Source organism: Pelobates fuscus, chromosome 5, assembly GCF_036172605.1.
Source record: "Pelobates fuscus isolate aPelFus1 chromosome 5, aPelFus1.pri, whole genome shotgun sequence".
Lineage (NCBI taxonomy): Eukaryota > Metazoa > Chordata > Amphibia > Anura > Pelobatidae > Pelobates > Pelobates fuscus.
The window spans coordinates 186,437,886-186,463,723 of NC_086321.1; the positions used below are offsets into that span (position 1 = coordinate 186,437,886).

Genomic DNA, 25,838 nt, shown 5'->3' on the forward strand with positions numbered 1-25,838 from the left:
TGACTGTTTTATAATCTATTCTTTGCACTTTTTGATAGACCAGTAACTCTAAGTACACATTTTGTGGTTTTGGCGGTCATTTGACAGCCATGCTTGTCCTATACTCCTACTTTGATAATTAAATTGTATTAGAAATGTACTCTCAAGTTAAAAACTTCCCCCACACACTAGAACAGTTTACAAACTTAAAGGGAAACCAAGCAATATAGCAGCGGTTATGCTGCACAGGTTTCCCTGTTGTGGTTCCTATCAGTTAATCTAAGGGTCAACTTCCATTTCAGCTACACAATGTGAAATATACAGTTCAGCAATATTAATCTCAAGTACGTACAACCTAGATGTCAGGGTCAATTGGACTGTTAACCCAGCAATCTTTGCCAATCACGGTTATCCAGCTTGGATGAAATTGAATGATTATCTGGGGATCCTAGGCAGCATAAGAATTACCACACACTGTAGTTACGTTGCTTATAGTGGTCCTTTAACTGTCAAGATACTATACACTAAACTTGTGGATAAACTAAAAACCACCACTAGGTTTACTTGTATGTCAGGATTGTTGTGTGTGAACTAAATACGTATTGCTGCAGAGTTTTGCAGACTTTGCTTTCAAGGCCTATAATGTATTACAGCATACTTTATTCTAGTTCATATGGCATACTAGTTCAATAGGAAAAATAAAGTTATTTTGGATGATCTGATATTTTCATTATGTCTCACAGCAGTAATAGTATAATATATGGCAAGTCAACAATTCCTATCAGTCATTGCAGGTCAGTAGTGTACCCATCTTTATTAGAAGATGACAACCCAATTTTTAAAAAGTTTATTTAATATATATATAAAAAACAAAACAAAAAAAAACAGTAGGACAGGATGTCACAGCTACTATGTGAAATCTTAATTTTATTCCCACTTGTTCATATAATTTACTGATTGGTGTGTTTCTGCAGCTGAATAGTCCATAGAAACTTGAAGCAGTGCAGGAGTTAGTATCCTTCCTACAAGCTCCGTTTAAATCCAGCAGTGTTTTACAGCTTGTTTGAGCACACCAGGCCAGTATTTTTCACATGTTCTTTGGTTTTGCAATTACTCCATCCGGATATTGCTGCTTGAATCGAGCCACCACATCTGGATCCAACAAGTGAATTCCATCCAGCTGATTTCCTAGAGTAATCCTAAATAGAGAAGAGAGGATTGTTTCAGACAGTTTCTATGATCTTCACTTTATGCACAGAAGCAGGGAAGACTAACAGTTGGTTTTCGAATACTGTCTGACCCCAAGGGGGTGGTGCATTCAGCAGAAGGATCCTGTAGAGGATGCAGGTTTTTTTTCCCTTTAAAGTTATATTACCTTTTATAACTTGCTGGAAGGATTCGTATATTAGTTTAGAGGTGACATTTGTCCTTTAAAATAGATTTGGAGAATTGACAAGGGAATTAAAGGAATACTCCCAGCAGCCTGCTTCAGTTGTTATGGTACCCCGACACTAACTTAGTATGTAGTCAAAAGTTAAAGGAGAAGTCAAGCTAAAGTTGTGTTCTGAGCAGTGTTTCATACAAACTTTACTCTAGTGCTCACCAGCTGCATTCCTTCATGTGCTCTCACTTTAATATAGTGAATATTATAGCTGATACCACTTAATGTGAAAGCCTGCATCTTGTTGGAATAACGAGTTTGAGCTGGGCTTCCAGAGCTTGTTATGAAAAATGGTTCTGCACACTGCCTCTTATACATATCAATGGCACACCCATTCTTGCAAAAATTTCAACTTAACTGGCACCAAATACATTATTTTCATTGCTTCCCGGCTCCCTATCTGTGATATAATATTACAATGGTCTATATTAAGGTTTCCCTACTAGCCTACTATGGTGTATTTATTTTTTGTTTTTGGGGGGGGGGGGGGGTGACCTTGGGTTACTCCCCCCTTATTGTTATTCATGGCCCCCACCCACCGCTCAGGGATGGGGGCCAGAGGGGAGGACAATAAGTCACCCCCCCCCCTATTGTTATTTAGAGCCCCCACCGGCCTCTCAGAGGTGGGAGCCGTGGGGGGGGGGGGGGCAAGACCCATAGGTCCTCCCCCCCACTGTTATTTAGGGCCCCCACCCACCGCTCAGAGGTGGGAGCCAGGGGGACGACAATAGGCCCCCCTTATTCTAATTTAGGGCCCCCACCGCTCAGGGGGAGGACAATAGGTCCCCCCCCCATTGATATTTAGGGCCACAGCTCAGGGGTGGGGGCTGGGGGGGTACTAGGGTTTTGTTTTTAACAGTGAGCAGCCACAGTTTATCCTTCCTTTATTGCAAGTTCTGTTTAATTTAGATTTTCTTATCCCCCGCTATGTTAATAGCTTGCTAGACCCTGCAGGAGCCTCCTGTATGTGATTAAAAGTTCAATTTACAGAGAAAGAGATACAATTGTTTAAGGTAAATTACATCTGATTGAAAGTGAAACGAGTTTAGTTTTTTTCATGCAGGCCGTGTCAATCAGAGTCAGGGGAGGTGTGGCAAGGGCTGCATAAACACAAACAAAGTGATTCAACGCCTAAATGGCAGTGAAACCTGACACGCATGATCTATACACTAAAACTGCTTCATTAAGCTAAAGTTGGTTAGGTGACTATAGTGTTCCTTTAAAATTCATTGAATAAAGCAGAATAGTTTTACAACCTCAATTTTTTTTGAATTATAGTTAAAGGGATACTCGAGGCACCCAGACCACTTCTGTCCATTGGAGTGGTCCTGGTGCCAACTCCCACTACCCTTAACCCTACAAGTGTAAGTATTGCAGTTTTCATAAACTGCAATATTTACATTGCAGGGTTAAGTCCTCCTCTAGTGGCTGTCTACTAGACAGCCACTAGAGGAGACTTCCGTGTTCATAGAACACAAAAACTGGTTTAAAACGACGCTGGACGTCCTCACGCTATGTGAGGACCTCCAGCGTTGCCGAAATCCCCATAGGAAAGCATTGCATGCGCATTAGGTCTCCCCGCCGGCTGACGTCAGCGGAGCCTGACCCAGCGCCGAGGGACAGCGGCGCTGGACTCCGGTAAGTCACTGAAGGTGTTTTAACCCCTTCAGCAACTTGGGATGGGGGGTGGGAGGTAGAGGGGCACTAGAGGGTCCGGCAGTGCCAGGAAAATGAATGTTTTCCTGGCACTGTAGAATCCCTTTAAATAGGCTGAAAAGAAACATGTGTCCATCAAGTTCAACCTTCCTTACATCTGTTTATTGCTGTTGATTCAAAAGAAGGCAAAAAACCCAGTTTGTAGCACTTCCAATTTTGCAACAAACGAGAAAAAAAATTCCTTGCTGACCCCAGATTTATCCTTGTATCAATAAGGTATTAATAACCCTACAATTTAAAAAAATATATATCCTTAAAAGATGTTCTTGCAAATATGCATCTAGTTGCCGTTTAAACATCTGTACAGTCTCTGATAAACCAACTTCTTCAGGCAAATAATTCCACATCCTTACATTAAAAAACAAAAATAAAATAAAAACAAATTTACTTTGCCTTATACTAAATCTTCTTTCTTCCAGTCTAAATGCATGACCTTTTTGTCCTATGTATCGTCCTGTTTGTGAATAGATTTCCAGATAATGGTTTGTATTGGCCCCGGATATATTTGTATAATGTTATCATATCCCATCTGAGGCGCAGTTTTTCAAAACTAAAGAGGTTTACATTTAACCTTTCTTCATAGTTAAAATGTTCCATTCCTTTTATAAATTTTGTACCCAGTCTCTGTACTTTTTCTAGTGTTATAATATTTTTTTTAGAACAGGTGAAGATGTAGTCTTACCAGTGATTTCTAAAGAGGCAAAATAATGTTCTCATCCCAAGAATAAATGCCCTTTTTATACATGACAATACATTACTGGCCTTTGCCACTGCTGTTGCCTAGTTTGTGGTTTATAACAATTCCCAATTCCTTCTCATGTGTCGTTATCCCTAATTCACTACCATTTAGGGTATAGGTTGCTTGTGCATTCTTTACCCCGAAGTGCCTAACTTTGCATTTTTCTACATTAAATTATGCCATTTGAGTTCCCAGTCCCTCAATCTATCAAAATCCCTCTGCAGCAAAGAAATATCTTGCTCACATTGTATTACTTTACAGAGTTTTAGGTCATCTGCAAACACTGAGACATGACTTTCAATGCCTTTATCAAGATCTATTTGTATATGTTAAATAGAAGCAGTCCCAGAAAAGAAGAACCCTTATTGACACATCTTTTGTCCAGCTTGAAAATTTACCATTAATTGTATGACAATTCACCACAATTAGTGCCAGTAATAATAATTTAAAAAAAATCTCCTGGATAACAGCTGAATTAGCTATAGATGTATAGTACAAGGTTGGTTAAATGGTAGATTGTCAGCTGTTGCAGATCTATAACGTTCACGTTGCTTTACCAGCTTTAAGGATAGCAAAGCATAAGTAATGTAGAGCTGCAACAGCTGGTAATAACCTTGGGCAATCCTTGACATAGTAAAATTTGCTAAAGGTGTAGAAATTTATTCTACCACATTCACTGGTGTTTAAACTCTTCAGTTGCTTTTAAAGTATGAAAATATAGAGAGATCAAACATCACCCACCAGTTTGGCTGTACATTGTGAGGGCGCCCAAATAACTCAATCTTGCGGGTTCCAGGAGAAAGGCGTTCAATCATGCCATAGATCTCATCAGGTTTGTGACTTGTAGAACGGACCTAGAAAAAACTAAATATGTTAACATGCTACTGTGAAAAAATTAATGATAAAGTCAATATTATCCACATACCACTTCCATCCTCCAACTACAGAGCTACTTAAAGTGCACCTACCATGTATATTTTAATGTTGGCTAATCCCACTTAATTCCCTCCAGAGTGTCCAAATAATATTTATGTTTTTAGCTAGTCTTATATGCCTCCTGTTAATCTTTTTGCCATACTCAACTTCAGCTCTCAGCAGGGTAGATGACATGTACCCTTTACAGTGGGTCTATCACTAATAGAATATTTATGAAAAAGATATTTTCACAATTGATGAATATGGCATCTTACTGCACAAGCACAGTATAATCTACGGCTCTTCCATAAATCCCCAATTGGACTCTCGCACGCGGGCAAAAAAATAATAGTGATGACAGTTTTCGGGAGAATAAGTTGCCTTGTGCTGAAGAAGTATGTCTGAGGGAACTTAAGGTATGTATATCTTTTTAAGCACTGTCACTCAAGCAGACCCATCACCTTGGGGGTCTTTGAAAATAAATGCAACTTCACCTACAGTGCTTTTGTTTCTTACATACATTACTGTGCAAGGAGCTTCCCGACTCTTTTGTTATTTAGAATTGTGGAGATGTGCAGACATCACTACAGCTGTAAGCTCTCTCCTGCAGCCATTACCTAGCAGTAAAGGTTGTGTATGGTGTGTGGAGTCTTACAGGTGCTTTTATACCTTTCCATAACAGAGCCTGTACAGCAACTGAGTGGCTTTATTAGTTGAAAATAAAAATTAAGCTACACTTCTTGACAGCTTACAGGGTGGCTTTCCATGGAAGATCAAATTTAATTTACCATAAATTAACTTTTCCTTTAAGATTAGAGGCAGTGCATGTTTTATTATAGTATTTGGAGAAAGTAAGTGTGAATGGACAATGTGACAAACTCCCCTTCCCACGTGAGTTTGCCATGAGCTCCTGGAGGAGCCTGCTTGCCAGCCTCCTGCCCACAGACTATGGGCCCAGCAGGGAAATCTTTAAAAGACTTTTTAAATGGCTTGGTTTGTGTAATTTCCCTATACCGTTCAGGAACCGAACAACCCCTATTAACACCTTGGAACGTTCTCACGTCAGTGTTCTAATTGTTCGCCTGTGTGGCCGCAATTCGTATGAACAACCACAAGGTGGCGGACATCTTGTTCGCATGAACGCAGGCAGCAGTGTTTGGTCGTCGAGTTCATGGAATTTAAATAGGACACTTAAACTCCCGAACACTGCTGGACTTCCATCATTGCCTGCGTTCGGTTCTGTAGTTCCTAGAACAACACTTTTCAGTGGAATCGTTCGTCTGGATGAGGGGGAACAAGCTCCACGGTTCAAATAGAGACTACGTTAGGTATTCTATTTGTTTTTATGTTACCGAAGTTGACCGACCGCTAGCGCTGATTTCATGGAACTATTTTGGGCTTAAGCCACATGTGCGGTCGGTCAAAAACGGGACTTCCATGGAAAACCTGAACCAATCTTGGTAATTTTTGGATATGTTGGTCACCCAGATCAGGGCTATCAGGGGATGACTTTTGTGGGGTTTTCGTATATTTTGGGGTGTTTTGTAAATTGCTATATTTTCTGTCCCTGAGAGATAATTAACTTATAAGTGTTTGCTCAGGTAATTATCTCTCAGGCAAAGAGGACCCTGGGAGGGATTTTCCTGTTGTTTTGTATGGGAGCCATTGTATAAATGCAGGCCATCTGGCCAGATTAAAGCATTCCAGCTTGTACTTCCAGAACTATGTGTCATCTGGTTACTGGGAGGGGAAAGGGCTAATCACTGTTCCAGCATGGAGGATTCAGAGGGGAAAGTCCTTGTAAGGACTAGAGCTCCCAGGACTAAGTCGTCCAGAGCCTGGGGGTGGGTAGAGCTAGTCCCCTATTCGGCCCCAGGACGGAGAGGTTCCAGGACCCCACTCAAGCCATGGCGACTGGGGGGCAGAAGCGCTGAGGTTTTCCCCCTGTTCCAGGTAGGAAGCAGTCTTTTGGCGGAGGTAGCCAGCCTGGGTACAAGGAGCTCAGTTACAGACAACCAGGTAGCTACTTTACAAATCTGAGGAGTATCAACCCATCCACATACCCCAACTTACCTAGGACCCCAGGTGATGGGCACCTTCCTGTTTACATTAATACCATTACTTGTATGCTGCTACCGCTTATGCTCAGTGCATCCATGGGCCAGTGTAGCAGATGCAACACTCGCTGTGAAATATCTGCACGGTACTGGTTATATTTTTTTGTCAATCCCTTTTTATTGAAGCTTGAAAGAAAGGAAAAAAAAAAGCTACTCAACTATCCCCTGAGCTAATTTGTGCAACTAAATGAAACAACTAGACAACTGAAATAAGTATGCTGAAAGATGCAAAATAGAGGCACTGGATACTTAAGTCGAAGCATATGGAGGCTGGTTGCCCAAAAACACATGAAATCAGTGTGAAGGAATGTCTCATCATTTGGTTCGGAAAAAAACTTTTACCACTGTTCGTTTGTTCATACGAAATCCCCCTGGTTTAGTTCCCGAATGAAGACCACCCCAACATCTAATTAGAACGCAGAATACAAAGTATCCAGTGCGAAACCACAACGGAAACTATTACTAAAAGACTCCCCTATTTTGTGTACCGAACACACGTGGTTGACAGAATTGATGGCAGCCATCTTGTCTTCCAAACACAGGCTGCTACCTGGTCGTCGAGTGCCCGGATCTTATTTCAGCTAGGCACTCCCGCGAACACCGGTGAATATGGAACGGCTGCCCGTTCAAGTTCCCAACCACCTATACGAATGGTGTTCAGAAGATAGAAACTACCGGTTAGGAGGGGGGAGGATTTAACACCTAAAAGCGTTTGCATATTATGTATGGTTTTCGTACAAAAAACATCGAACTGAGACCGGCTGTTGCCATGATTTCCTTGGAACTGTTTTGGGCTTCTACCTAATGGAGAGATGGTCAAAATTGTACCTCGATGGAAAATCCAAACCATCAAACCGATCTGAGTGTTTATTGGATATGATAGGCACTCAGATCTGGGCTATCCATGAATGTGACTCTCGGGGGGTGCTTCCATGTATTTTGGAGTGTTAAAAAAAAATTGGTTATATTTATTTTACTGTACCTGGGAGATAACTGAATTGTAAGTTTCCAGACTTAATTATCTCTGAGGCACAGGGGAGGAGTCTACTGTGTGTATAACTTGTGAGTGCTTGCCTGCATTAAACAGATCTACTCCCTGCATTCAGTCTTGACTAATGTGTGGGGGGGATAGGCGATAACAGCAATATTTACTTTGATAAGTGTTGGAACTACGTTATTTTGGGAAAGGGAGTCCGTGGTGGAGATATACTGGCGGTCCGCCACAATCAGCATGCTAAATGGACCACTGGTACTGATGTTAGCAAGATGTCCCTGCACCACATGAGCATAAAGACATTAACACAAAAAGAATAGAAAGGAACATTGTAATAAACTGCAAATATAGTCCTCATATGGGCAAGCTGGTGTTTGCTAAGGGCAGAGAAACACCCATGGCATGGAGCGCTGCCACACTTCATGAGTAGCCCAGGTTCAACTGATACCCAGGTACAGGAAACATGGTGTTTGTTTTTTGTTTTGTTTGTTTCCTGGTGGCGGTGTATCTTACACTAATGATATTATCATCATTATTTTATTATTTTTTAGGAGCAAAGCTTGCTTTATAGCATGATGTTTTACCTTGTTTAATTGTTTTAAAAAGTGCTGTACAATCACATGACATTGTAAACTTCACCTATGACATTTCATGTCATATAAATGTGTGTGATAAAAGGTCTGTACAAGCGTTTATATGTCACTACGAACGCACAAATAAAGAACAAAAATATATCTGAGGAGTAGCAGCTGAACCAGGTTCAATATCATTGAAAACCATCTTCTCCAGGGCTAGAAGGGGAGAATATGATTATTTGTAAAATTCTTGGAATAAGAACAACTAAGGGAAAAATGTAAGCTAGCTGAAAATCCCAGGGAATCTCTAATGGTGTTCTGACCAGTGCATCATTTTGGAGCTTTGCCAAAGAGTGAGAATGAGTCCCTTCTTGTTCAAATATGAAACTGCGGTAGAATTGTCTGAACTTATTCAGACTTATTCTGCATGTGATGTCCCTGTAGATGATCCCCCCCAACCGAATATCAAGGCATCTGGTAGTGACTATAAGGTAATTCTTCCTTTTGAATGAAAGTCCATCTGTCTATAATCGAGAACTTGTCCACAAATTTCTTGTTTTGAGGATGTTATGATGAGCTAGTCTGGTAAATGTGGGACAATATGGAGACCTTCCTTTCTTTTTTAGTGCAGCTGTGGTGACTACTAGAATCTTGGTAAACACCTGATGGGCTGAGAATAGACTAAATGGGCAGAGCCCTGAATTGGTGCAGAATCTGAGGATTTTTGTTTGTTTTTGCTTTCTCCTGCAATAGAATATGCAGATAGGCATCTTTGAGATTGAGAGAACTCAACCAAACCCCTTTCTGAATATTGTGTGTTGCGGAGTGTATTTTTTTCATAATGATGAATTGATTGACATCTTTTATGTCCAGGGTGGGCCTGAATGACATGTCTGGCTTTTGGACTAAAAAAACACCTTTAGTAGCATCCTAAAAATCTTTCTGCGGAAGGTAATTCTTCTACTAAATGTTTCTTTAACCCCTTAACGACACATGACGTGTGACATGTCATGATTCCCTTTTATTCCAGAAGTTTGGTCCTTAAGGGGTTAAGAGAGTCTTTACTTCTGTAAATGGAGCTAAAGCAGGTCTGGAAGGCAGGGCAGAAAACAAAGTAATCATCTTGGAGGAAGAACTCTTGGTTCTAATCGGTATCTTCTTTTTACTAAAGTAAAGTTTCTTATTAGTGTGGGACTACGAAAGGAATCTCTGTAGAAAGACCTGTTTCTTTAGAAGAATGTCTTGTTCCACTTTTCCTTATCTTCGTGTTTTTTCCCCCTCAGCCATAGCAAATCAAGTTGGGATCCAAAGAATTTCCCCTGTTCAAAGGGAAGACCACAAAGGGAATTCTTTGAAGTGGAGTCTGCTGACCAGTTTCTGACCCATACTGCTAGTCTGAACAGTGGAGATGGCCATAGCTTTGGCTTATAGTTTGAGAGCTTCTGATGTTGAATCAGAAATAAAATCAAACACCATTATAATGTTCTGTAGAATTTTTATTCTTTTTTGAATTGGCTCATGTTTTTCAAGGGAATCTAACCAAAAACAGTGGACCATAGCTATCAATGTCCCTCCAATAAGGGGATTTGCTTTGTGCTGCATTAGCAGAAAACAGCTTGCATAATGAGGACGCTGCTTTTTTAGCAATTGTATCTTGAAGACCACTGAAATCTCCTATAGGTAGTGTGGTTTTCTTCTCCAACTAAGCAATAGGTACATCTAGGGAGAGAACAACGCTGGAAGGAAATGGAACAAGTCCATCCACCAGGGTTGTGATGGTTATAGGATACAATGGGGCATAACCCCTAGAAATCTAGAAAAAAGACAGGACTAGTGGGTGGCAGAATAGCAAAAAACTACCTCCCAGAAAGACCTTATATCCTTGTATATGAAAGGCTGTTCTGCAATTGCCCCATAGGGAAAAGATGCATGCAGACAGCCGAAAAACAAAAAACTCTTTAATAATCCCTCTTAGGGGAGAGAAAACAATAAATGAACGTACAAATATATACAATAAAACTAGGACCAAATGAAGTAGTGTTTGACTAATCTAAAGCATGTGCTTGAAACAAGTAACTATAGATATATATGTATATATATTAACATCTTGGGGGATAGGAAGACATACATTACTCTGCAAAATAATCCCACGTTAATGTATAACTTAGAACTTAAAGAAATCCTTATTGAGGCTAGGGATAGTGGAATTATATCTCAAAAGAATTTTGATTTTTTTTATTCCAAAAGAATCCAGTAATTCCAATATTTTATTTTCTTCCGAAAACCCACAAACGCCTCCCAGATCCACCAGGACGTCCCATCATTAGTGGAGTGAATTCACTCACTGCTAATTTATCAGCATATGTGGATTCGTTTCTTCAAAAATATGCTCAGGGGGCCCCCTCCTATATACGTGACACCAAGTCCTTTCTTCAAGAATTGGACAGTATAGAGTGGGAATCCGAATACAGTTGGGCCACGCTGGACGTGACCTCTCTGTACACGGTAATCAGTCACCGTCTGGGGCTGGAGGCTCTTGATCATTGTGTCCCAGGATCCAGATTTATCCCTGGGTCAGAGGGATTTCATATTGACTTCGGTGAAGTTTATATTAGAACATAATTTTTTCTTTTTCAATGACCAACATTACCTTCAGATAACGGGAACCGCCATGGGCACAAGGTTCGCCCCCAGTTATGCCAACACCTACATGCGGAGATGGGAAGAACTTTTTGTGTGGTCGAGGCATGACTGGAGGGAGAACCTGGCGCTCTGGCGGCGTTATATTGATGATGTAATCATCATCTGGAAAGGGTCCTCTACCAGCTTTTCGGATTATGTTCATTATCTCTTTTTTACCCCTGAGTGGAATAAGAACAGAATCCACTTTCTGGACCTCGAAATTTTTTGCGATCAGGGCCAAATACATACCAAGTGTTTTTTTTTAAGCCCACAGATGGCAACGGTTTCGTTCACCAACGGAGCTGCCACCACAAACCGTGGCTTAAAGGCATAGCACGTAGCCAGTTTACCAGACTAAAGCGCAATTGTTCTCGCCCACATGATTTCCAGATTCAATCTACACACATAAAAAATAAATTATGTGCAAGGGGTTATAATAAGAACACCCTTGAGAAAGAAATTCGGTCAATAGGTACCTTGGAGCGAAGTAGACTTTTGGAGGACAAAACTCCCGAGGCGGGAGGGAATGGGAATTTTAGGTCCTCTTTTGTTACACAATACAACACTGATCACCTTAAGATAAAAAGAAGTTTAAGTGAATTTTGGCCCATTTTACAGCAGAACCCTATTTTGGGTAGTTCACTATCTGAACGTCCGATGGTGATTTTTACGTGGAATAAGAACTTAAAGAATATGCTAGCCCCCAGCTATGCTATTAAAACAAAAAGATCCAATGGATCCCCTGATTCGGGTTGTTTTAGAGGATGCAGTATTTGTAAAGCCTGCACCACTGCCCTTATGGGAAGAACTAAGGAATTCAGCAGTTCTGTAACTGGGGAGTCTTTTGGGATCAAATCACTGATAGGTTGCCACACGGACCATGTAGTATATTTACTGCAGTGTCCGTGTGGCAAACAGTATGTGGGACGTACAAAACGTATCTTAAAGGTTAGAATCTTGGAACATCTAAACAACATACGTAAGGGACTTGTTACCCATTCCGTTTCCGCCCATTGTTACAATTGTCCTTTCTTCTCATTTAGAGAATTCAAATGTATGGGGATTGAACACGTTTTGCCCTATTGGCGGGGAGGGGACAGGGTCAAGAAGCTATCCCAAAGGGAAACCTTTTGGATACACAAGTTGAAGACCCTGGAACCAAAGGGCCTAAACATTGGGATCGATCTGGTGTGTTTTTTGGAGTGATCGTTATGACTCTTTTTATACTACATGTATTTTTCGGATAAATAAGTAGTATCATTAGTTTAATCCATATGGGATTACTAGGGATATTTTTGGGGGATTTAATACAAGTGAAAAAAATCAATGTATATATATATATATATATATATATAAAAATTATAAAAATGATAAACAAGATAAAAAATGAATAAAATATATAAAAAATAAAAAATGATATAAAATAATTAAACCAAAAACAACAATAAAATAAAAAATTAAATCAGTGTGTTTTACACTATACTATGTGTACTAATTAGGTTATTTATAATTTACAACTAAAGGTATTGAGGGAACATGTTTAGGTATACTGGTGATGTTTTTTTATATTTTTTCTTAATTAAAATAGGTGTTTGTTACTTTAACAGATTTGCAAAGGAGTCTGTCACTTTAAATAGATCTGCAGATAAGGTATCTGTCACTTTAACAGATTTACAGAGGAGTCTGTCACTTTAAATAGATCTGCAGATATCATATAATGAAGTTTGATCACGAAATTTTGTTACATCATCATTCCAATTTGTTGAAATAGCTAATATAAAATGGTGTTTAAATATATCACATATACTAATTTATTTTTCTCTTTTTATCTAGAGATTTACTGCATTTTAGTTCTAATTATGCTTTGGTTCTTTAGTAATTGTTTTCAATTCATAATGATGGTTTTTGATCGAGGTAGTTGGTATATTATCACTGAGCATGTGCGGACTGCCTTTGGAACGCACGTGGAACGCAAATGGAACGCGGAAGTGAAGGAGAACGTCCACTTCCGGTTCCGGCGTTTGAAAAAACGCGCTCGTTTTTTGAGGCATCGAAATGCCGAAAATAGAATCAGCTGGAAGACACCATCCTTGGACCAATGAAGAGCTGTCCAGAGGATACTCCCACACTTTGGACCAATGGGACATTGGGATTAGCCCTATTTATAGTGATTATTGTTAGGGTGAGTAGGATGTATGTTTTGTTTACAATCTGTAATACTGTTGGTGATTTCTTTTACTGTGCGGTCCCTGATGACGTTCCTGTGTTGAACGAAACGCGTTGGACCTATTGCTGCACTTTTATATTTTATTTCTATGGTGTTGTTACACCTTTTTAAAGAAAATAAAATTATTAATATTTTCTACTACTACTCACCTGGAGTCCTGTGTCCCATTGGCTGCTCGACATTTGCAGAGGATACCAGTATCCCCCCACATACCCTGGGGAGGCACCTTTGAATGCTCTTTTATCTCTACTATCTCGTGAGTGCATCCATTTAAAGCGCACTTTTCACTGTATATACTGTATCACACTATTGTTTTTTCTTTGTATGTTCCCTCCATAGACTGTACGGCCGTATCCCATTTCTGCTTGTGGTTCTATATAGATATATATGTGGCTGAGAATATGCCAGTAGTTGAAACAGATTACTTGTACAGGAAAAAAGAGAGATACAATATATGCAGCTAATTTACAAGTTTTCAGTTGAAAAGCAAGTGGTTCCTATACCTGCCATAAATTATGTCCAGTGCATGAAGCACATGTTAGGCAGAACCAGAGAGGAATGCTTAAATACCAAGCAAAGATTGCTATACCTATATTGGCCAAAATATGCCAGTGGTAGTAACAAATTACTTGTACAAGAAGAGATACAATATAACGAAACCTCAGATCTTAGGTGGTAAAAAGAGTGATTCCCATGAACGCCAACAATTGTATCTAGTGCATAAAGCACATATTAAATTTGTGGCAAGATGGTAAGTAGTTCTTAATTACCAAATACTAAAGTTGTACACATATGTAACAAGATGCCTAAACAACTATATGAGATTTGGGGGTAGGAGTCCCTAGCATCTTGTTCATAGTGAAAATTAGTTTTCAAGATAGTGAAGTGTTGATTAGTCAAACCCGAATTGGTCTCAGACAAATTTAAAAAATCATCCGCTCTGAATGGGTAGCTCGACGCGCGTTTCGGCGAAACAAGTCGCCTTTATCAAGAGCCGTTGCGGAGTGAAAAGCGCCTCTTTTTAAATGCATGTAAGGTACTGCCCCCAGTGTGACATCATCGTCATTGTCCAATCAAATGGCTTTATGTGCATCAGGGGCGGAGAGATCGTCCGGTATCCAAGAGGGTAGTTAACCCTCGCAGCACCCGCGAGGTGACAGGAGTTTAGCCCGAAAGCCTTTACATCTACTTTAGGCAGCTCTTTTTCGTCAGACTCTTCTTTGATAGCAAGTATAGTTTTAATGTGCTTTGCGTTAAAAGGCTTTTTTAGAAGGTTCCCTTCATTTAAGATGGTATGCAAATGACTTTAGCTTTTTGGGTTACATTTTTTTTTTTTTTGCCACATTGTCATTTTCCATATGAAGTTGTACTTCTTCAATCAGTTTGTGCAGATGATCTTCTGGAAAATAATTATCATCATAGGAGACTTTGGAGTCTTCAAAAGAAAAGAGCCAGAGGAAAGAGATTTAGAACTTTTCTCTGTCAATTCCAATTTTTTTTCCCTCTTCCTCCTTTTAGAATAATCTTTTATTGCAGGCTCAAGAGGAAGAACTGACTGGGCTGATTAAATGGCAGCTGCTCTGATATCCCAAAATGTTTTCTGGAAACTATTTTAGAACCATGATAAAAAAGGTGGATACATCTATCTTTTTTGGCTCCCCCAAAACACGTTAAAAAAATGCAGAGATCTGGGACCGCCGAGCTGGACGGTCGCAAGCTAGGGAAGCTCCTGCAACACATAGCCACAAAACGCTAATCCACCATGCCTTCTAACTTCAAAGCAGACCGACAGCAATGGTGCCCAAAGCAAGGGGAATACTGGATCCAGGGAGAGGCTGGCTCACCGAGCTTCAGTCCCCTGGAGGAGAAATTTTTGTTCCCCCAACAGAGGCCTTCTCCGGCGGTGAGTGGGGCTGACGGCCGCAGCCCCACTATCCTGCAACACAGCACCCAGCCAGAGGCACGAACCCAAGCGGACCCGGCCCTGTCCCCCCCCCCCCCCCCTTTGGACCGGTGGGGGTGATCCCGGTCCTCACCCTGTGGCCCTGACCAAGCTACCGCAGACTGTGTCAGAGAGCCCGACAGATGCGCCCAAGATGGCGGGCACCATGTGCGCGGGAGGCATGGGGAAGATCATCTCTCTCCCCGCGCTCACAATTACCATCGCAGCTCCTGCCTTCCGAACCTTCCATACAGGGAGGCGGGACAACTCTCGCATACCCCCGCAGCCATCCAAACCAGCGGCGACAGCGAGGGGATGGCGCTACTACACCGAACATCAACATTCCCGCCTGAAAGGACTGAGCCTACCGCCAAGCGAGAAACCCCAGCACACCACCCGACCTCTTACTCCCAACCAGCTTGCACTGAGGCGACACAGAAACCAGCATACCCGAGCAGCCGTCACCAAACCCTCTACAATGGCGGTCACCAGCTCCCGGATGAACAAGAGAGGCAAGCGCAACAAGCTACAGCGGAAACCCAAGAGATCCCAGCAAGCAACCCAATGCACAACATGGAGAGACTGTGCCCTGATGGACACTCACTCCCAGCTACTCAAAAACAGCAGAGCAGGTATCTGGTAGTGGCGGGACTCCCCCTGTCTGTGAGGTCTCGGGACCACCATGATGGCAGCCCTCTCCACTGGGCCGATGAACCAGGGTGAAATCCCACTAAAGTGACCTAGACACAGCCTGAATATAGCGTTATAATTTCAAAGCACTAGCCTGTTAATATAGCTAGCGATGTGTTCCTGCTTCACTGTTTTTCCCTGTCTTTGCCTTAACTTTGCAGGCTTATAATACATTCGCAACTCAAGCTATGTAAGCATGGTCCTTTAAGCATAGTGTGGCAAATAGTAAGCTCGGTAAAAACTATAAAGCTGCAATGTATAATTGGATATAGGCACTTACCTGCCATTAGCAAGTATACAGCACTACAATCCTGCAGCACATAGTCTATATGCATGTACCTGAAAATGTTGTAAACTTATCCTTAATTCTACACTTAGCTTATATGCACATATAATTATGCTGTGTCAAGAGCTAATATCAAACTAGATAGTAAAGCGCTGTTGCATTGTGCTATGAGAATACCTAAGCACCCTAAGCGACGAAAACATATATTGTTTAGCACCTATCCTATCCCTATATAAAAAAAATGTGCTAGATCTACCATGTACCTCTATGTTCAACTGTTAATTATCAGCTGGAGGATTGCCTTTGGGGTACCTCACATGCATCTGTTCAAAGCTTATGCACTACAAAAATAAAAAAAATAAAAAATGCAGAGATCTTCTGGTGGAACATATCGCAACGTGTGTGTCCCAACCTGGCTTGGAGCTCAGTGGAAGTTATTAAATGTGGAACTCAAGCGCCCAGGCATGCTTTCCTCACTCAGCAGAGTGAAAAGGCCAGGCCCTCCTTGAGACCTGCTTTCTCGCTGGAGTGGAGCATGCTTCAGTTACCTCCCCATGCTCCTGAAAACAAAAACTTGAGTGCCTATCTATCCTGTCAATGACAGGAAGAGAACTGTGGCTACAATTACTTATTGGGGTTTTATACCTTAAGCAGGAGTATCAGTTACATTTATAGGTGACTGCCTGTCTTTTCCTGTCTAGACAGCGTGAATATCTCTGTTGTGCGCTGCCTCTAATCTGGAGGGGAAAATTACTTTTAGCTAGCAAGCTAATGCAGTAAATGTGGGAAATTCAGTTTTTTGTGTTTGTTAAATAAAATACAGATTAACCCCTTAAGGACCAAACTTCTGGAATAAAATGGAATAATGACGTGTCACACACGTCATGTGTCCTTAAGGGGTTAAGGAACAGCACACAGACAAAAAAAAACAAAAAAACAGTAATGCATATCTGGGCTTGCCCCCCACTATAGTTGCCCTTTTGGAAGTGACCACAGGAAGGCATAAATCTGAGGAGATTAACTAGAAGAATTTTTAAGCAGTAAATATTGCAGTTAGTATGTTTGTCTCCCATGTTAAATTAGTTTAGGATCACCCAATATTAAGGTACTGTGACGTATTGGTGGGCTTAACACAATTTGGCGGAACATAATCCCCTTGTTTGTTTGCAAAGATAGGTGATTTTAAGTAGTATTTTTGTGTGCGTTGCTCCTCAATGTGTGTTTTGTATAAATGTTGGCTTTTTACGGCAGCACCACTTCAGAGAAATGCATGTTTTAGATGCACCCCCTTCCCTTCTTTTTATATAATGCTAGTAAATGTATAGGTTTTAAGAAAAAGAGCTGGAGATAATATCTTTTACCTGTCAAGCAGAATGCCTAGTATAAACAAATAAATACAACAACTGATAATTAAAAATAAAAGTACAAATCAAAATCTCAATAGTCACAGATCCTTTAACATTTGTCTAGAAGATTGTGGTGACTGTTAATACATGCAATATGCCTATCTGTATGATTGACTGGACATAAAATTGTTTTTCAGTATAGATTGCAAGATTCTCTCTTGTACTGAAAATATGTGAAAGTAACACAGTTAATTCTAGTCTAAAGCATTAAAGGACCACTATAGGCACCCAGACCACTTCAGCTCAATAAAGTGGTCTGGGTGCCAGGTCCCTGTAGTTTTAACCCTGCAGCTGAAAACATACCCGTTTCAGAGAAACTGCTATGTTTACACTGAGGGTTAATCCAGCCTCTAGTGGCTGTCTCACTGACAGCCACTAGATGTGCTTCCGCGATTCTCACTGTGAGACGCTGACGTCCATAGGAAAGCATTGAGTAATGCTTTTCTATGGGTGGTTTGAATGCGTGCGGCTCTTGCCGCGCATGCGGCGCTGAGGAGGTCACCAGCGCCGAGGGAGCCCAGCGCTGGAAAAAGGCAAGTGGCTGACGGGGTTTTAACCCCTTCACCCCAGCAGGTGGGGGGCCCTAAAGACTACATAGTACCAGGAAAACAAGTTTGTTTTCCTGGCACTATAGTGGTCCTTTAATTGTGTACAGATTGTAACCTGACACTGGTGATCTACAACAGGGGTGGGCCTGGGACTGCTAGCAGGGCAGCCCAGTTGCTGTCTGCACTGCTGGGCGTTAGGGAAGGCAGGGAGCCCTTTACATTCAGTGCTCTTCCTGGACAGCTCTCTCGTGCGCCCTGCAGTCGGTCGCTGGGATATATAATTCCGGCATCACTGCTGGGTGCGCGAGGGACCTGTGCAGGAAGAGCACAGACATCCCAGCCCAGCAGCAACTGCAAAGCCATCAGGGACATAGGATCCATTCCAGCCCTCTCAGAGCAAGGTAGGGAGGCTGGGTGGACCTCTTAAATACTAAATGTAATTTTGTGAGTCGGTGAATATGTGTGTGCATCTGTGATTATGTGTATAGGTGTGTGTCTGTGATGGTTTGTGTATGTATGTGATTGTGTGTGTATAGGTATCCGTTTGTAATTGTGTATGTCTGTGATTATGTGTGTGTATGTATGTGCATGTATCGGTCTGGTATTGTGTGTGTGTGTGTATGTGATTGCGTTTACAGGTCTGTGATTGTATGTGTGTGTGTATGAATGTGACTGTATGCGTGTGTGTAGGTCTGTGATTGTATGTGTGTGTATGTATGTGACTGTGTATATTTGTGATTGTACGTATAGGTCTGTGGTTATGTGTGCATATGTATATACTGGTGTATGTGTTTAGTAGATAGCTCCCTAAGTTGGTATCCTTAAACTTGGCAATCCCACATAAGGATACCAAATAAGGGAGTTATCTATTAACAAATTTAAAAAAGGGCTTTTAAAGCTATTATATTAATTAAATTATAAATTTTATGTACGGACAAAGACGATTCCTCTGCACTAAATGTGGCCCAGGGAAGCCAAAAGGTTGGACACCCATGATCTACAACTTGTTCATGGAAATTATCAGCAGCTTCATTATTTAGTGCAGTATTGACACCAATAATCTAGAGGATTTACTTTTATGACATACATATATATTTGAAGGGGTTTGTTTCTTTTTTTTTTTTTTTTTTTAAATAAAAAAAAAATTTCAGTCACATTATCCTTTAAAATATCATCAAATAAGAATGAGTCTTGCTTGCATACCTCTGCTACAATTACATCACAGTCCAAGCCCCTGTTGAATCCTTGTGGGTTTCCTTTAACACCAACCTGCCAACATAAAAGAAAAAGTAAAAAATGTAAACCTAAAATAGCCTGATAACAGATGCAAGAATAGTTTGTAATTAGGAGCCTTATGCCACACTACTCTGATTATGAAGGAACACGAGATAAATGGTTGGGTGGCAAGTTTTTCCATGTGACTTGGTAGTTGGAGAGAAAAAAAAAAAAACTATACTATTTACCAGACAATGCTCTTTTCCATGGTTAAGCCAATGACCTGTACGGCCTGTTCGGATAATTCGCTGTAATTGGTTGGTTTTCACCCAAATGATTTCATCAACTCTCTCATACCTGAGTAGAATAAAATGTAGCTGATGTTATGGTACAATGAAATGTTCATTTGGAAGCTTGTGGCACTCAGTCTCACCAAGCCAATATAATTAGAAACACACAAAATAGGATGTCACAGTATAGAAAGTGGAGCACATATCCCTGAGAAATGAGAACAGGAAAGAAAGATTAATTGATAAAAATGTATAAATACTCACCCCCATAGCTTCAAACACTCCCGGCCTAACTCCATGGCCCTGAAAATATAAGAATGTAATTTTCAAAATAGGTTTCTATCAAAATAGTAGAGAACCTGAAAACCTTTGGTGACAGTGGAGGAAAAATAAAAAAAAGCTTTTGGACTACCTGTATATTTTCACTGTATACAGTTTACCAATATAGGAGAGCTACCATTTTCCCTTACCTGCCAGTGACCCAGAGAAAAAGGAACCCATCATCCTGTAGTACTGGAATCTGCAGCTTCCTCATCTCATCATCAGTCAGGGTCCCATATGGTAACTCCATGTGGATATCCCATGGGGGGTCAGCCATCACCACTGAGAACTTGCCCAAGATACTCATATCCAAGTAACGGATGTCACAGCGAACCCACTAATGCCCAAGGATGTCCAGACGTCACATGGCAAAAAAGAAGCAACAATTTACCGTCTGAAAATAATTTACTGTATTTTAATTTTAGAAGATTGATGTTTCAAGAACCATGAACTTCTAGTAACAGCAGCCAGGTTTTAAAGTATAAAAAGTTGCACTGCTTTCTAATATCACCCTACTTGTGCAAAGATAATCAGTAAGTGCTGCAAAAGTACTGTTACTAGTGGTATGCACACAAAATAAGTTTACAAATGACAATTAACTAGAATTAAATCTTATTTTAATATAAGGCAACAAAGACCTGGGTGTTTTAAATTACTAACCTCTAAAGCAGTACTTCCCAACCTAGTCCACAATACATTCAACAGTTCAGGATTTTGGCATTTTCCAATTCTGTCCTAAAAGGGATGCTGGCAAAACCTGGACTGTTTGTATTACTTGATGACAAGGCAGAAAAACTCTGAACTAAAATACATATTGTAAAACTAGAGAATATGTTCAAGTGAGTAACTACACTTGCACAGCTTATTGCATCTTTGGAGGGGAAAAAAAAAATTACAAACCAAAAATATACTGCTACCAACAGTTTCTCTGTAGAGAAATATGATGGTAGAACTTATTCCAAATAAAATGAAAAAATAAAATTCCCCATAATTTTTATCCATGGTACAATGTTATGTTGAGCATTGGTTCACATTTCACTTTAGCTAGTTTGCGAATTCTGTCCATGTTTAAGATTGATTGAATTTGTAAATACATTTCTTACCTGTGAGGGAAAGAGACGGCCAACACTGGAATCTCCTACCCCCTTTACAACTGGCATGTCTTGACTTGGAGTGGAGTTAAAACTTCCTGTAGTTCCACCTGGCTCAACCCAGGCATCAATCTCATAGTGCACATATTTACAAGTGTCCATGTGGAAACAGGTGTTAAGGAAAGAGCAGTCACCCAGCGACTCATCCGTGTGCTTGTTAATAATGCGCCTGTTGGGTTAGACAGGGACATTATGGAAGACCTTCTGCAGATTATACAGCAAATCAGTCTTTCTAAATAAAACTCCGTCCAAATAAGAAATGAAGGACCCAAGGACAAATACATTAATTAGGTAGAGCAATAATCCCTGAAAATAATTTGCCACATTTCTCTTTAAACATACCCATTACACTTCAGTATAATATTTCCTGCAGTCTTTCCTCCTAATACAACTTGCACCTCTTATTCAAAAATTGGAATCTCCATCTGAATCACATTGTTGTGGCATTGCTATCCACACAATACATATAGAAAGCAAGCAACACATTAAGACATGATTTAGTGATGAATGTATATATTACAAGGAAGACCAGCAACCAAATAAACCACTCTTTTGCTCTGCTCCATGCTCCTCCTTTTTAGTTACTGGATAGTACAGGAGAAGGCCTTGATGCAAAATCCACGCACATCAATTGCACAGAGTAGTTCTCTTTGCACATACATTTGTTAGTTAATATAAAAAGTGTATATTTATTTTGCAGTGTAGGTTGACAAATGTGACATGGATGTTATGTGTGTGTCACACAAGTGCAAAATGGAGGCAATAAATATGGTGCTAGATGTCTGTACAGCTTGGTCAAGTGCTTTATAGGTTATAGGTGAAGAGTACCCGACTTTAACCCCAGTTTATAAAAGCGCTGATTTCTATTTTTTTTTTTTTTTTTTTTAAACAGCACTTTTATAAATAAACTATGGAACTCCCCCTGGCTGTCAAACAGTCGGGAAGGATTCCTTCCTACTTCTGTTAGCTCCCCAGAGCTAACAGAAGTGGCATGCATGCTCTATTTGAGCTTGTCTGCCTCCCCATCCCTCACAAACCTCAGACCAGCTCCTTGGCTCCAGTTGTGCGAGATAGAGTTCTCAATGAGAAGCCTCCGATTGGTTATTTCCCTGTGAAGAGAATAAAAAGTCTCTTCTGGGAAAAAAAGGAGAGGGCTTACAAAGGCTACAGTGATAAGCATTGCAGCTTTTGTAAGCTCTTTTACACTATACTCCCAATGAATACTTACATAGAAATATACCCCCAATTAATACATGCATGCATATTTCTATGTATGTATTCATTGAGGGTATATTTACTAAACAGTTTTTTTTAAGTGTGGAGTGGTCCTTTAAGTCACCAACATATGTTCTGTGGCTAGAAGATGCGTTCAGGATGATAGATTAAATTTGTCAAGCCCTGACCTGAAGTGCAGCCTTCGACAAGGAGTATCAGCTCCTGCCCCCCTCATACATTCCTCTTTGGTTCCATAGTCACAAAACTCTTGCACTTGAGCTCTTCCTCTGGACCGAAACTTCTCCACAATAGACTGCTCCTTGGCTGTGCTGGTGTTCAGAAGCTCTAAGATTTCTTGGCTTACCTGGAAAAATAAAATAGTATATTTAAAAGCATCAACTAAAATAATTTTACAATTGTAAAATAGATTTCAAGAATAAGCATTCCATTAACTTGGTAGGGATATTGTCAAGATACTCTAGGTAACCTAACCACTTAAACTTAAGAGTGCTCCTTTAAGTCTAGAACTGAAACCTCACAACCTGTCACAATCACTGATCAAGGATCACATACCAATATATGTTCAAGTACCCCACCACTCAAGGTCCTTTCACTATTGGCATGAAGCTCTAGATTAGCTGAATATATATCCTTCCATATTCAGTTGCCCACCTTTTTGGTTTGCTTTTCCTTTGTAGATTGCTGACTGAGCAAGTTTTCAATCTCCAGGTCCAAGTTGGAAGCATGTTTTCTTGCTTTTTTCAGAGGCTCTGATGTTTTTTTTTCCCCTAATGTACTAGCAGTAGAGGAAACAGATGATGATGTTGAAGGCTCTGTTTCTTGAATTTTTCTTTTCTTAGTTTCTGGTGGATTTGTAGATGGCTTTCTTTCGGTAACAGCCCCCATCATTGCTGATAATTTGGAGTGGTCAGCAAAAGTCACCACAGTAGGTCGATCATCGTCCTCCTGACCCCAACCTTTCACTTCAATTAGCTCTTGAGCAGCAAACTTTTGCAAAAGACTCTCTACTCCCTGTCGTGTAACTGGAAAGTCGGGCTAGAAAAATAAATACAAAAATGCATTGGTATTACATTTGGCACCGAAAAAACTTAAGCGGACATCTAATAAAGAAGGAAAATGAATTGCAATTCAGCTGTTGACAGACTATAGCTTCCATGATTCTCTATCAATTATGTAGTTCCAATAATAAATATAGAAATTGCAATCTAACTAAAAACATCTTGCATAGTTCACCCCCACACCTTGTTTTTTTATTTTTTTATTCCAGTTGTTTGTCCATTAATATTTGTGAAATACTTTGAAATAAAATATAAAATCGATCCAATTACTTCAATTTTGTAAATATATATATTTTTTTAAATAATCACCCCCCCCCCACACACACACGACCCAATGTCCAGTGTTTGCTTACTCATGCATACATAAAACTCAAATGTCCTGTATTATATATATATATATATATATATATATATATATATATATATAGTAAAAATATAAATGCAAGAAGAACAATGTCTAAGTAGATGCAGTGTTGATCTGATGGCACAGGTTTAATTTTACAGCACTTACAGTAGTGATAGCAAGCTGGATGGACACAGAATCTGCAGGTAGCACAAGTGACAGGTCTGATAGATGATGAAGGAGTTTTTTTTCTAACTCTGGATCTGGGGTAACCTCTGTAGACCCACTGGGTCCCTTTGGGGGTTGAGAAGGGGCAGATGGAACAGGGCTATCACTGCGAAAGGTTGGAGTCAAACCGCCTTCTGGATTCTGAGGATCTGTGTACGAAAGACAATTTACTGTACAATACAATCTATCGAATTACACTTAGCTACAATTACTCATGAAGAGTTGTTATTTTGCTGAGTATTTACAATCTTGTGACGATGCAAACAACCAGTCGTCCATTGATTCTATTTTCTAGGAGTAGTCATATTGTTTTTTTCTGGAATATTTTACCACAAACTAGTTGTCACCACATTTCCTGTAAGAAATTGTATATAGTGTACTCTACCTACTACTTCTCATTGACTTCTTTACACAACACTATACAAGCAATGTTATAATTGCATAAAAAGGCACTCTAGGCTAGTTATGACTACCATTCCTTTTATTTCATGGTTTAAGAAATATGATGGAGAATTAAAAAAAAAAAAAAAAAAAAAGCTGTGATACAGCTGAGTATCTCTAATGCAAAATAATAAACAACTCTATCCCTACCATAAACCTTTGAATATCAGAGATGCTGCTAAACTATAAGCAACTCAAGTCATCGCCAGCCAAAGTGTGACTGAGAGTGATGGTAAGTGAAACTCACAGCATTGTTAGTACTAATGCATAATTACAAAGCAATAACTGCTCTAACAAGCAGCACTGTACACTATACCAAATGCAGTACCTGTATGCCTCTCAAGCACTCTAGCGGGATAGTCCTAATTTGGAACCCTTGTTTCACTGTATGGAGACACCTGAAAACATTGGTCAAAGCTCCCATGGCAGAAGCAGAGTAAGGCTGCCAATGCAAGAGTATTTTTGAATGCAACCAGGGTCATGTTTACAGCAGACAGACTTATTTTCGAGAAGATGTCACTGCTACCTGACTGTGCACTGCATCAGTGGCTCTCAACCACTAGCCATGGGTCTTTCTGATTTCATTATATTGGATGGTATGCACAATTTCTAAATTAACATTTCTATTGCACGGTGAAGAGTTGATGGAGTATACATTTGTCAGGATGCTCAGACACAAAACCACCCACTTTCTAACAAAAAAATAAAATAACCCCCCCCCCCAGATTTTTCCTTCCCAACACCCTCATCCACCTGACATAATCCCACAGCTGCCCCAGTAGTGAGAGAGAGGATGTGTGTGTTAGTGTGTGTGATTTTTGTTGTTGTTTTCGAGGTTAGTGGGAGCATCATGTGCAGTGTGTGTGTGTGCCATTACCCAGGCCAAGCTGAGAGGTGGCATCCTTCCTCCTGCGCTGCAGCCTCTCTCGCAGGTAGTCCAGCTGCTTCTTGTGAGCCTGGATGGAGCTCCATGTATCTGACATTGTGCTGCTCAGCCTCCAAGCTGCCACTACAGGGGGGGCAGTCAGCTTATCACAACAAGACCCCTCCCTGAGTGCTGCTCCTGGTTACAAATCAATGTATACAAATATCGCCACTTAAATCCTGCTACTAGTCAAATTCCCGGTATCCATCTAGCATGTCTGTCCGACGTTCTTTTCCTTCCCTGTTTGTTTCCTCAGTCCCTCTTTCTAATTGGCCAAGGCTAAGCGCTATTGCATCCGGTCCTTTGCTTCTTGTTCCCCTACTTCCGGTTGAATCCGTCGCCATCTTGAGTACTGGCAAATGAGCCAGGCTTG

General features: G+C 40.5%; 1 protein-coding gene across 1 annotated transcript; it reads right to left on the minus strand.

The window, feature by feature from the left end:
• Window positions 1–875: 875 nt before the first annotated feature.
• Window positions 876–25,788, minus strand: METTL3 (methyltransferase 3, N6-adenosine-methyltransferase complex catalytic subunit). The gene is made up of 11 exons (XM_063454845.1): window positions 25,418–25,788; window positions 24,040–24,248; window positions 23,122–23,505; window positions 22,638–22,813; window positions 21,187–21,403; window positions 20,233–20,420; window positions 20,027–20,065; window positions 19,721–19,829; window positions 19,461–19,526; window positions 4,617–4,729; window positions 876–1,178 (listed from the first exon to the last, which is right to left on the minus strand). Exons 1-11 carry the CDS (start codon window positions 25,521–25,523, stop codon window positions 1,067–1,069), a joined length of 1,719 nt encoding a protein of 572 aa, XP_063310915.1. The 5' UTR covers window positions 25,524–25,788; the 3' UTR covers window positions 876–1,066.
• Between the last annotated feature and the right edge of the window lie 50 nt (window positions 25,789–25,838).

What these genes read in the sequence shown, in the direction of transcription:
- METTL3 (XM_063454845.1), bottom strand. Translation starts at nt 25,523, where the DNA reads ATGTCAGATACATGGAGCTCCATCCAGGCTCACAAGAAGCAGCTGGAC. An exon ending in AGGAAAAGCAAACCAAAAAG is followed by an intron (nt 22,814 to 23,121) that starts GTGGGCAACTGA and finishes TTATTTTTCCAG; the next exon opens with GTAAGCCAAGAAATCTTAGA. An exon ending in GTGATGTAATTGTAGCAGAG is followed by an intron (nt 4,730 to 19,460) that starts GTATGCAAGCAA and finishes AGTTTTTTCTAG; the next exon opens with GTCCGTTCTACAAGTCACAA.